The following is a 13,673-nucleotide window of genomic DNA, read 5'->3' on the forward strand; positions in this document are numbered from 1 at the left end:
ACACCCTTACACACACATCTCTATACCCTTACACACTCATCTCTACACCCTTACACAAACATCTCTACACCCTTACACACACATCTCTATACCCTTACACAAACATCTCTACACCCTTACACACACATCTCTATACCCTTACACACACACCCTTACACACATCTCTATACCCTTACACACATATACCTCTGTGTCCTTACACACACCTCTACACCCTTACCTGCACATACCTCTACCCTTACACACACACACACACACACACTTCTGCCCCCTTATACATGCACGCTTCTGCACCCTTTCACATCTCTACACCCTTACATATTTTATGATACGCACCGCTGCACTCTTACTCACAGAGCAGCAGAGAATGACCAGGAGAAGAGGGACGCAGGTGCTGAGCAGTGGCTCACTCCTGGGGGCCAGCCTGCTAAGTTCTGGCCACACTGCCACAGCAGACTCAGGTCCGGGCTCCAGGCTTCCTTGGAGATGGGCAAAGCCTGCGGCCGAGTTCCCAGACTTCGTCTCTGGGCCCATTTCCTGGGAACCCCCCCATGAGCTGGGAGGGGGTGCGGGAACGAACGAGTATGTAAAACACCGAGACATGTGGCCACACTGCTTAGCCCAGAGGTCGATAGAAATTTAGAATCAGATTTATTTCTCCAAAGTCTCATAATGAAAAATAAAATTGATTAGAAAGTCAGAACTTCAGAATGAACCAGCTGGTCAATAAATTTGGGACTGACTTCTCAGGGGATTTTTTTTTTCCTAACACTGAGAAACAGATTAATGAAAAATAAAGATTCACTTGAAAGATAAGTCACTTCATTTTAAGACTCTTTCCATGAGATGGATCGCCCCTGCATTATGACATAAATTTGCAATCAGCCGTATTGATTTCTTAATGCTTCAGAGAAATATTGTTAAGATTGATCTAAGTCCTGAGTGCCTGCACTGGGGGAAGGGGAGAAGGGGAGGAGAGAGAGGGAGACAGAGAGGAGAGGAAAAGAGAGCATGAGAGGGGAGGGGAAGGAGGGGCGGGATCTGCCGAGATTTGTACAGATACGTGGAGGCATGTGTATCGGAGGTGTCTGCTGCCTGCCGAGGCTTCTGCCCATGTACATAAACATGGTCGTGTGTGCAGGTGTGCGTCACGGTAGAGATAGCTCGATATGGACCTGCAGACGTGTGTCACCGTGCGCTGCTGTGGGTAAATGATAAGCATCAAAGGGTGTGTAAGTGAGCGTTCGTCAGTGTGAAGATGAGGCTCTTGAAGACATGTGTGGGTCTATAATAGAGGCCTCTGTGTGTGTATGTGTGTGTGTGTGTGTGCACGCGTGCGTGTGTGGGCATACATGTGCAGACACAGGGCCCAAATGCAGAAATTTGCCCACTCACAGACTATCAAGCAAAGAGAAACATTATTCAGACAGTAACAAAAAGTCAAGTCAATTAAACATACACACCTATTTAGTGAGCTCAAAACAATTATGTTAAATTAAAAACTTCATTTTATTGAGTTAACAGTGAACTTAAAAATGAATCTCATTTAAAACATTCATTAAATTTAAAAAAAAAATAGAAACAGTGACGCTGTTTTATTCACTTAATTATTTTGGATCTCGCTATTTTTTTAGTGCACAAAAGGTGGGCTTTTAAATTAGCTTCATTGTCTTTAGAATCCTGATTCAAACCATTTTTATTTGCACCAGGATGGATGTTCTGTCTCAATTTACAGGTGTGCAGGCCCAGTCATTAAAGGAGTCCGTTTCTTTTTTTTTTTTTTAATTATTTTATTTATCTTGATTTATCTATTTACTTATTTATTTAAATTTGACCCGAGAGGGACAGAGAAGGAAAGAGAGACAGAGAGAAAGTGAGAAAGTAAGCCGCCAGATCTGAGACTCGAACCATGATCGGCCCTGTGGGAGTCCAGCGCCCTTAACCACCACGCTATCTGCCAGTCCCAAAGGAGTCAGTTTCTATGTGTGGGTCTAAATGTACATGGCCAGATAGGTGCGTGGATTAGGCTGTTTTGCATTAAGGGGTGTGGATGTGTGTGTGTTCCTGGTTACGGACAGGGTAGCTAGATCATGGTGTGTGTGTGTGTGTGTGTGTGTGTGTGTGTGTGTGTGTGCCTGTGGTCATGGATGAGAATGTCATGTATCAGTAAGTATTTACTTGTTGATAATTTCTCTCTCGGGGTGTGTGTGTGTGTGTGTGTGTGTGCTAGGTGTGTATTAGGGTTGGAGCCTGGGATAAGAGTGTGTTTTCCAGGCTCACACTGATGCCAGTGGGTTTTCTTCCTTTCTTTTTCTTTTCTTTTTTTTTTTTTTTTCAGAGGTTTTTTGCTATAGGGCATGAGCACTCACTGGAGAGAAAGACATAAAATGAGAAATCACTCTTCAGGGGTATGGCCATACTGCAATCCCTTCTCCATTCTCTTATAAGGATTTGGGGCATGCACGTACATGCCCCAGTATGTGTTTCAAGCTGCCAGGTCCAGGATTCGAACTACAGTCAGTCATGTGAGAGTCCAGTGCCTTAACCACTACACCACTTGCTGGTCCCACCAGTGTGTTTTTCTGCATTCACCTGGCTGTCTGGGATCAGCCACCCTGCCAATCTCTGTACCATTTCTGCCCTGTGACTAGGGACTGGCTCCAGGCCGCAGACCTTGTCATACTCACCAGCCTTACCTTCCTAGAAAGTCAAGGATTCTTTTTTTTTTTTAATTGTAGCAAAATATGTGTTACATAAAATATCCATTTTAACCACGTGTGGGTGTGCAATCCAGTCCCAGGCCATGCAGTCATCACCATTAGCCATTTCCAGAACTCTTCATTACATAAGCTTTTCATACCGGGATTCTGTACCCATTAACCATTCACTCCCCATGTTCCATCCTCCCTATCCCTGTCATTCTCTGTTGTACTTTCAGTCTCTGAATTTGCCTGTCTTAGATACTTCGTAAGTGGGATCATACAGTATTTGTCCTTTTGTGTCCAGCTTAGTTCACGTGGTGTAATATCTTCAGGGTTCACTCAAGTCATAACATGTGACAGGACTTCGTTCTGTTCATGGCTGAGTAATATTCCACTGTATGGATATACCACATTTTAGTTATCCATTTATCTGTCAATGAATACTCGATGCTTCCACCTACTGATTCTTATGAATCATGCTGCCATGCACACCAGTGTACAAGTGTCTATTTCAATCCCTACTTTCATTTCTCTTGGGTGTATACTTGGGGATGGGATTGCTGAACCACATGGTGATTCTGTTTAACTCGTTAAGGAAACTGCTATGCTACCCGTGGCAGCTGCACCGCTGTACAGTCCCCGAGCAATGTACGACAGGTCCCATTTCTCCACATCCTCACTCACACTTATTTCCTTTTTTTTTTTTTTAAATAATAGCTATCTTAAGAGATTTGAAGTGGTATCTTGGGACTCTTCCTTTGTAACCAAACTAATTGTTCACTTTCTTCTTCATCTGACTACTTTCTGTCTGCAGTCCCATCTCTCCCAGGCCCCTGAGCCCATGCCCAATGACCTCCCATGGAGTCATTCATTCAGTAAATATGTACTGAGGGCCCACAAGATGCCAGGCACCGTTTGAGGCCCTAAGAGGACAACAGCCGACAAGACAGATGTGCCCTTGTCCTCCTGGCGCTTCCGTCCCAGTGGCAGCAGACGGTCTAATGCATGAGTGAAACGTCCGCTGTGGGCTGTCAGATGATGCTCAGTGCCGGGGAGGAAAACAAAGCCAGCGAGGAAAACTAAGCATGCTGGACAGAGGCAGGGAGTAACCTCAGGAAGGAGTTAAAGGAGGCCTCATGAAGAAGGGGGCTTTCCAGGGCCAGGTGGTGGCATAAGATTACAGCACTACACTCTCACATGAGCGACCATAGTTCAAGTCCCAGACCTGGGAACTTGAAAGTCACACTGGGTGCATGCGTGCGTGCCCAAAATCCGGAGAGGAGAATGGAAGTGAAGGGATTGCAGCATGGCCGTCCCTCCTGGGGGGTGATTTCTCACTTTCCCTCTCACTGTCTCTCTCTGGCAAGTGCATGTGCCCCATGGCAAAAACCTTAAGTAATTTTTTTTCGTCAGTTTTATTTATTTTTATTTTAATTTATTTATTTACATTCATTTACTACACATCATTATAGCATACAAAATGAGATTTTCCATCCAGGATATACTGTATATTGGCTCAATCAAGCACATCAATATATGTGTTATCAACAAATAATTTTCCATTTCTTTTTTCTTGTATATCCCATCCTTGATTCCCTATCTCTCACTCACTGCCATCTCCCACCGTCCTCTCACACTGTCTCTGGTATTTATGGTTGCTTTCTATGCCTCCCACCCCCACATTTTATTGATTCACTAAAGATCTTAATTAATCAAAATATTTTCAATAGCAAGCACAGCTGATATATACATATCCATGAACACAAGTCTGACAAGTCTTAAGTAAATTTAAAAAGAAGGGGCATTCTAGGCACCCCTAATATCCTGACAAGATGGAGAAATGGAGTAAAAACAATTGCAGCATGACCACACCTCACCAAGGGTTGCTTTCTCTCTCTGACGTGTGTATGCATCCTCTGGGAAAAATTAAAAAAAAAAAACGTTTTGTAAAAATGAAATATTTTGGGGACCAGCAGATGGCATAATGGTTATGTAGTCAACCGCGGTTTGAGTCCTGGACCCAGCGGCTTAAACTCATGCCGGGCGCGTGTGCGTGCGTGCATGCCCAAGATCCCAAAGAGGAGAAAGGAGGAGAAGGCGTGGCCATTCCTCTGGGGGGAGGGGTGATTTCTCACTTTCTGTCTCTCTGTCTCTCTGTTTTTCCGACGAGCACACGTGCCCTATAGTAAAAACCTCTAAAAAATAAAATATTTTTAAAAGGAGGCATTTCAGGGCCTGTAGTGATCATTTACTGCTCAAAGAAGCCAGATCCCACATGGCAGTGAGGTTCAACTCCCCAACTAGGACAGCTGAAACGCACTGGGCATGCACGCAAGTGCTGAGGGACCAGTGGGCAGAAGGACCAAAGGAAGGGGATTGTGGCGTGACCAGGGACAGGCGCTCATCCGTCTCTCTTGCATGCACACATACTTTCTTATGAGTAAAGAAAAAGTATTGTTTTAAATAAAAGCAGAGTGGGGCTGGCAGGCGGCGTGGTGGTTAACAGCACTGGACTCCCACATGGCGGACCACGGTTCAAGTCCCAGACCTGACAGCTTGCCTTCTCGCTTTCTCTCTCTCTCTCTCTCTCAATCTCTCTCTCTCTCTCTCATTCTGTCCCTCTCTTGTCAAAAATAAATTAGTAAATAAAATTAAATCAAATAATTCTTTAAAATAAATAAAAGAAGGGGGATTTCATCAAGAACATGACAGAGGTAAGGGAGGCACCACATGGACGTGCAAAGGCAGATGGGAGCTTGCCTGGCGTGAGCAGCAGAGGCCAGCGTGCCAGAGCGTGGGGAGCAAGGGGGAGAGGAGCGGGTCTGAGAGGTCATGGGAGACCCCATCTCATAGAACCACGTGGTCACCCTAAGGACTTCCACGAAGCGAGGTGGGAGCCTTGGAAGGAACAGGGGGCGACATGACTTGATTCTGGTATTAAGAGCACCATCTCATCTTTGTCCCTACCCTCCCCTGCCGTGCTCCCAGGCACCCAAGAAGGAGCTGCAGAACGGCGTCATCCGGGGCTACCAGATCGGCTACAGGGAGAACAGCCCCGGCAGCAACGGGCAGTACAGCATCGTGGAGATGAAGGCCACCGGGGACAGCGAGGTCTACACCCTGGACAACCTCAAGAAGTTCGCCCAGTACGGAGTGGTGGTCCAGGCCTTCAACCGGGCTGGCACAGGGCCTTCATCCAGCGAGATCAACGCCACCACCTTGGAAGATGGTGAGCGCACAGTTGGAGAGTGGAGGATGGAGGCTGGGGGACAGATCCCAGCCCTGGACAGAACCAGGAGAGCTCTGGGCCCTTCCACTGTCACCTGAGTTCCATCCTTGTCCCATGGTGCACACAGACCCCATGGAGCCCCTTCATCATCTCTTGCCCATTGACTTCTCAAGGGATGCTGGGTCCATTCAGCATGCCGGCCTCTCAGGCCCCTTGGCCACCTCTCTATCCATCCACTTGCCAGTGAGGAAAATCGGGTTGCCATCTCTTAGTATCACCAGTAGGGCGTGTGGTACCCTGACGTGGTGGGCCTCGGACATGAGCGTAAGCCAGAACCATCTGGAGGTCATTAAACCAACGCCAGAGCTGCCGTTGAGCAGGGGGCAAGGATTTCCACCTCAAGTGAGTTCCCTGGTAGAGCCCGTGCTGCTGGTGAGCAGGCCCGCTGCTGGGAACCACAGCACAGAGGCTGCGCGTTATCGTAAAGGGAAACCAAAGTTCAGGGGCTAGCTGACCTGCCCCGAGTCACCTATCCAGTAAAGCACAGGGGTCACAGCCCAGGCCTGGCCACTGCATCCCATGTTCTGCATCTACTGGGTGTAGGGGAGCTCTGTTGGGGGGACAGCTGCTCCATGTCCTGCCCCAGAGCCATGCCAGAACACTGCCTCTGGCCGAGCACCCCCTCCCTGGCCTTGTGGGGGGCCCCTGGAATTTCCGACAGGGAGTGATTCGCACAGGCTATGGAGTCATTTTCAAAACAAAGGAGGAGAGGGGGAAGAAAGTTTCCGGCAGCATTTGCTCAGCAGTTTTTCATACTTAATTAAGGCCCTCGTTAGCCTGTCAGATCCTGATCGTTTCCTGGCAATATTAGCACTCCTCCTGGGGTATTCAAGGGCCCCTGCTTTAGCAAAAGTGTCTTTTCCATAATTATATTACCTTCATTTTGTTCGAACGGGCGATCTGTATTAGTTTATTACACTGGGTCCCTAATTACATGGTGCTTATATTTTTACACCTAAGTAATATGAAACAATAATCATTCTCAAAGAGGATCGTTAGGATGATGTATTATCATTTAAATGCTCATAAAAATTAGAGTTGCCTCTTGTGGGGCAACGGGATCTAATTACCTTCCATTCAGCCCGCGCCTCCTCTCTCCTACTCAGAGCCACACGGACTCGGTCTTCCCTTCGTCCCTTGCTCCTCAGAAACTAGCCAAAAATGCCACCAAAGTCACCCCTGGTCGAGGTGGTTCCTGGGGCCTGGTGTTCCTGGCCTGACATCTTAGGTGGGGCAAGCTGCACTGGGACCAACCCCGGTCAGTGGGACTGAGGTTCCACTCCAAGGAAGAGGGCGAGGCTGGGGCGCCCAGGTCAGTCTCAGAGTAACTCCCAGCACGGAGGGTTTTGGTGTGCTCGTGTACAGAGGCAGGGGCAGGTGCAATGGTCCCAGGAATCCTGATGATCTCAGGGAAGCCCTTCTCCCCTTCGCCAGGGTTAGCTGAGGTCCTTCTCCTTCTTGCCTTCCCTTCGGCTTGGCACAAGGACACAGTAGTCCCTAGGGCCAGGCCATGGCTCAGACACCCTGGTCCTATGGCAGAGAGGGACTGGCAGTCAAAGGCTCGATAACAGACTACAGCTACCCAGGCAGGCACGGTGGTCTTCCCAGGCTTCACGATGGGCAGAGCTCAGTTCCCCAAGCTCCGGCAACTCCATGGTAAATTCCCAGGGCTCACACCCAGAGCTCACCACTTCTCCCCAGGATTTAACCAGAACCAGGAACGTCTTCACTTTGAAAAGCAAAGACGGGTCTATAAAGACTATGTCTGCTCCATGCTCCGGGGAGGTAGACAGCTCACCTCCCAGCCTCCCAGCCCCCACGCTATGACTCATCGTCTAGCTGCACGTGCCTCCAGCTGGCTGCAGGGCCTGTGGTGACACGTATGTGGTGTGGTCACGCCCATCCCTTACTGACCTCACTCTTGGTCACCTTCCTGTGCAGTTCCCAGCCAGCCCCCCGAAAACGTCCGGGCCCTGTCCATCACTTCGGACGTGGCCGTCATCTCCTGGTCAGAACCGCCACGCAGCACCCTCAACGGTGTCCTCAAAGGCTACCGGGTCATCTTCTGGTCACTCTACGTTGATGGGGGTGAGTGTGCTGGGATGGATGGCTGGGTCTCCGGGACACGGGGCAGGGTCAGAGGCCTCTGCTTCTGGCTTGGTTAGAGCTGCACACCGCTCTGCCCCTCATGTGGAAGACCCTCTTCTCCAACGGGGAAGGTCACAGGGGATTGTGGTTACAAGGCCAGGGGATAGCAAGGGGCCCACCCACACACATCCATGCTAGCCTGGTGGGTGGAGGACACATGGTCCCCTCTCCTGTGAGGCATGGGAAGGAGACACCTGACAACTCCGAGATGAAGGTGTGTTTGGGAGCTACTCGGGGCATGAGCTATGGGGCGTACTTGCTTTTCTAATGTAATGTGTTGATCTTATACCTTGACAGCCTTGTCAGTCGAGGGACAGTTGGCACAATCTAATGGGGCCATGGAGAGTTTAATGAAGGGGCTACTTGGGAGGAAGGGTGGGCACCTGGGTCTCAGATAAGCAGGACATGATCCTCACCTAGTCCTGAAGGGGCAAGAGAGGAGGCAGGGCCAGCAGAACCCACTGGAGCCAAGTGGGGGCGTGGGCAGCCGGTGCAGAGGTGCCACCCAGCACCCCAAGAGGGCAGAGAGGAGCACCCAGGGACCCACAGGGAGCAAGTGGAGTAGAACCAGGGCCATGCCCAACCTGTTGGGTGCCTTCCTCCTGTGGGATACACTGGTGCAGAGGGTGTGTGTACCCCACAGACACACCAAGCTTCTGCCTGCGGGTGTGCACAAACGTGGTCAAGTGACTAGGAGGTTCGCAGCCCATACAAGCCGGAGGCCAGCATCCCAGACTCTGGAAATGTCCCACGGAAGGCCTCACACATTCCACCTGACCTTGGCCAACAACAGGATCTCCCAGAAGAGGCTGGGGCAGCAAGGAGAAGTGACCGCTGAGCCACTTGCTTGGGCTAGGCTCCCCTCTGGGTCCAGGCCACCCCAGGCCTCTCACATGGCAGGGTGGGGAGGAATGTTGCTGGAGAGATGGAGAGATGAGGAGATGAGGGAGCGATGGAGACCGTGTAACCGCAGTTAGTGCAAGGTCAGCCAGTGGCTTGCCCAGGCTGGGATCCGTGCCCTCGCCCCCTTGCTGGACCACCTAAGGCGAGGCATGGACTTTGGGCAGTGGCTGAATCTGCTCCCAAGTACACCGAGGCAGAGGATCATCGCAGCCTGAGCCCATAGAGCAGGCATGGCCAGAACCCAGGCTGATGGGTGCAGCAGGCCCTGCCTGACCCCGCTGAAGGCTGCTTGTCTCTGCAGAGTGGGGCGAGATGCAGAACATCACCACCACGCGGGAGCGGGTGGAGCTGCGGGGCATGGAGAAGTTCACCAACTACAGCGTGCAAGTGCTGGCCTACACACAGGCCGGGGACGGCGTGCGCAGCAGCGTGCTCTACATCCAGACCAAGGAGGACGGTGAGTCCGCGTGCTCCTCTGCCCACGGCGCATGCCCAGCCCCCACCCCCTGGCCACTGGCCTGTCTCATGTCCCTGGGAGCTGGTGTAGGGGAGCTTGGAGGACTCTGAGGTCCCACTCTGGAGAGGACACAGCCTGTCGTGGTTGTGGTGACTCACTCGAGAACTCGGGCTTAAACACACCAGCAGCTGCACCCTCACCCTGCCCACCCCCCTCTCTTCCCTTCCCTACCCAGCACTGAGTCAGAGGCCAGATAGGCCCTTCCTCCCACTCTGCTGCCCAGGAGCATCCTTATGTGGCATTGGCTCCCCTGAGAGGTTCAGTCTGGTTTCCTCTAGGGACCGAAATTGGGATTGGGGGGGCAGGGTTGCCACCTGGCACATCCTGGACTTGGGTTGCAGAGGCTCCAGCATGGGCTGTCCCTGGACTCTCCAGGAAGGGAATGGGATGTCCCTCCATTTGAAGCTTCAGTCTCAAAGCCTGTCCTCATGGGGGCCAACTGGAGGACACTAGAGACGGGCCCAACTCAAGAGTAGGCTGACAAAGTAAGGGCGGGGGTGTGGGGGTCGCTGGGAGCTGAGTCAACGCGGGAGGGTAAAAGGCCAGACTTTGGAGCAGGCCCCGAGCGGCACAGCTCCATGGGGCGCCATTCAGCTGAACCACGTCCAGGAAGTACACACTGCGCTCCCACCTGCTGCTCCTTCTCCCCAGCCCATCACCTCTTATTTCTTAAAAGAGCACTCAGGGCTGCTGGATTAGGATTAAAAGAACTGGTTTATGCAGAGTGACAGGCACGTAAATGGCAGCCATGGTTGGCATCTTGGCTTCCTTCCCACTCAGCCTCAATGTTGTCTCAACCACCAGGTCCTACCTGTAAATTGGGCAGAGGGTGCAGAGAAGGAGCAACTCAGAACGGGCATGATGGGGGAGAGGTTCCAGCGCAGCCAGGCACTGGGCTACTGGACAGCTCCCAGCCTGGTCTACTCTCTCTGCTGGCCCTAAACCCCTCCTGCTCCACCAGCACCCTGCTCTCCCCTAAGCACTGAGTGAGTCAATATTTACCAACCTGCCTGCCCTACTTTTCCTGTCATTAATCCTCCACCGAGCTCCCAGGGACAGCTCTGGGCAGAGCCACCCGCTTCCACATGGAGACTGAGTTGAGGTGGTGCCCAGAGGCTGGTCCCATCCAAGGCCTCAAAGGCCACATGCACAGAGGCCCCTCCTGGCCTCTAGACATGAGCCTCTGGGGCCCCCAGACTTCTATTGCCTCTTCTTGCTTTGCAAGGCCTGAGCCAGAAGCACTTCCACCTGTTCGAGTAAGGTGGTGTAAGGGGGGGAGGGGGTAAGTGAGATGGCCCTCGGCCCTCCCTGCAGACAGCCCTCAGCGCTCCACTCTAGAGCTAAGTACGGAGCCGCATGTGGGAGCACACACAGCCGGAGCTCGGGCACAGGAGGCACTGCCCGGCCTTCAGAAAGCAGCTTCGCACCCAGAAGGGCTCTGGTAGACACGCAGGAGGGCCTGCCCCAGCCTGTGATTTGCTGTCAAGTCACTTAACCCTCCTGAGCCTCAGTTTCCCTGTGATGAAATGGGAGGGTGATGCTTTATCATGTGCATTGTTGCAAGAAGCAAGACAGCTGTAAAACCTTTCTAAAAGGTCCCAGACTCACCTGTGATGGCTATTTGAGGGCTACCAAGATGTGGACAACAGAAAGAGGTGGTTAAGGTGCTGGATGCCCACAGTTCGAGTCCTGAACCTGAAGACTTGCTTTCTCACTTTCTCTCTCTCTGTGTCTCTGTCTCTAGTGAGCACGTGTCCTCTGTAGCAAATTTCAAAATGGTAATAATAAGAAATAAAAGGTAATTCAATATTTTTTTAAAACATAAGATGCAGACAATGAAAAGATAGCTTCAGGTGAGGAAACGAGCGTCTCCAAGGGGAGAGCTCAGGCAGAAGGAACCCGGCCTCGGATGATCTCGTCCAGAGCAGCTGTCATGACCTGACATGCGCGCGATGTGCTCTCATAACCTGATTTCACCTTCCCCGCGAGGGAGGTGTCATTTCCATTTCACAGGTAAGAAGACTAAGGCCCAGAGAGCCGAAGTTCCTTTCTGAGTGGGTAGCACATCCCGGCTTTTGTGTCTCCGTGTCTCCTACCTTTCACATCACACCACTGGTATGTGTTGGGAAGCTTTCAGTTGTGCAGAAGAGAAAGCTTGACTAAAAGAAGACTGAAGCAATGAGCTCTTCTTTATTTTTAAAATTTTTCCAAAGGGCACTTGTGCTTGCTAGAGAGAGGCAGAGAGAGAAGTGAGAAATCACCTCCCAGGGGAATGGCCACACTGCAGTCCTTTCTCTTCCATTCTCTCTGGATTTGAGGTATGCATGCACTCACACTCAGTGTGTTTTTCAAGCCATCAGGTCCAAGACTTGAACCGCACAGTCAGCCAAGTGAGATCCAGCTGCCTTAATCACCACACCAACAGTAGACCCAGTAAGCTTATTTATTATCACATAGGCGGGAAGTTCTGAGTAGAGGGGCTCCAGAGTTGGTCGAGTCCAACCATCCCGTCTTCTGCTCTGTCATCCTCAGCATGCCAGTCTCTCTCCCATGATGTCAAGGTGGCTGCAGCTCCAGGCATCACAGCAGATGAGCGGAGTTCTGAAGAAGAGGCACTCTCTTCCTGTGGGCACGCCTCTCTTGGGAACAAAAGAAAGCTTCCCCAGAAACTCCCTCAGCAGATCTGTCTTCATTTTCCAAGAACTGCATGCCTCTTGCTAAGCTAGTCACCAAAATGGATATGGAATTATCCTGGCCAAGTCACCCCAAGCACCATACATCCTCTGGTGCAGGTATAGAGATAGCTGTCTCTGAAGTGTGGAGGGGTACACTTATGCAAAAACAGGGTTCTGTTTGCAGAGAATGGGAGGGAATGGCAATGGGTAGGCAGTCAACTCTGCCCATACACCACAGCCGCCCCAGGCCCTCCCCTTTGTAGGTAGAAGTTATTACTCAGTTGGTGTGGAAAGTAGACAGGTCCATGTTCCAGTTCCAGCCCTGCTGTGGGACTTTGGGCATGAAGCCTAACCAGAAAATACTATGACCCCACCCACCCACCCCACCTTCGGGATTTTGCATTTTTCCAGACAGGAAACACATTACCAAAATATATAGATAAAATAAAAAGATAAGAATCACATTCAAAAATAGAAATTCAAGTTCATATACTCAGTCCAGATCTCTTACTTTCAGATGATTTCAGGATATCTTAGCTAGACTTAGCCGATCAACTACAATGTCTGTCTCTCCCTTACTTCTCCCATGAATACCAAATGTAGCCACATGGCCTCTGACTGCAAAGTGAAATTGTATTGTAGACCATTTTAAAAACTCAAACTGAGAATCAGGTATACCTGGACCCATGTTTTAGAAAGGTAACTTTAGGGCCAGCAGGTTAAATGGAGTTTAAGGTAGCTGGATCCCACATGGCCAACTGCACAGTTGGTGTCTGGACCCAGTGGCTTGAAAAATCACATCCAGTGCATGTGCATGCGTGCCCAAAATCCTGAGAGGAGAATGGAGGAGAACGAATTACAGCATGGCTATCCCCTCTGGGGTGTAATTTCTCGCTTTTTCTTGCTCTGTCTCTGGCGAGTGCAAGCACCTTACAGCAAACTATTAAAAAAAACATTTTTTAAAGAAGAAGAAAAAGGAGAAAAAAAAAAGAAAAGTCAACTCTGATGACTGCAGGCAGGTGATGGGGAAGTAAGAATGGGCATTGGGACCTTTCTAGGCAGAGATAAGGAAGTTATGTACCAGGGCAGCAGCAGTGAGGATGGAGGAAAGGAGACAAGTACAGAGAAATACATCAGAGGAGTTTCACATCTAGTAATGGTGGACTAGGTAACTCAAAACCCGCTCTACTTCTTGCTGAGAACAGCTGGAAAATTTGGATAAGATTTTTTAAAAAAAAAAACACCTGTTTGCAGGAATCAGAGGGCTGGCAGGAGGATAAAGAATTACTGGGCCAGGATCCATGGAAAATAGAGGCTCAGGAGGTGAGCCTGGCACTTCTTGGAACAGCTCTTTCCTTAGGGAACATTTGCTGAATCTTTTTTTTTTTTTTTTTTTTTGGGGAGTTTTTTTCTCTATAGGGCACATGTGCTCACCACAA

General features: G+C 50.3%; 1 protein-coding gene across 1 annotated transcript in view; it reads left to right on the forward strand.

The window, feature by feature from the left end:
* The window catches only part of DSCAML1 (DS cell adhesion molecule like 1), a 430,778-nt gene that overhangs the window by 383,286 nt on the left and 33,819 nt on the right, over positions 1-13,673 (forward strand). Inside the window, exons 17-19 of the mRNA XM_027765686.1 lie at positions 5,691-5,931; positions 7,933-8,079; positions 9,344-9,499. Coding sequence (XP_027621487.1) covers positions 5,691-5,931; positions 7,933-8,079; positions 9,344-9,499 — 544 coding nt within the window. The remainder of the gene's footprint in view (positions 1-5,690; positions 5,932-7,932; positions 8,080-9,343; positions 9,500-13,673) is intronic.

This window comes from Tupaia chinensis, unplaced genomic scaffold (genome assembly GCF_000334495.1).
Source record: "Tupaia chinensis unplaced genomic scaffold, TupChi_1.0 Scaffold139431_1, whole genome shotgun sequence".
In the NCBI taxonomy this organism is placed as follows: Eukaryota; Metazoa; Chordata; class Mammalia; order Scandentia; family Tupaiidae; genus Tupaia; species Tupaia belangeri.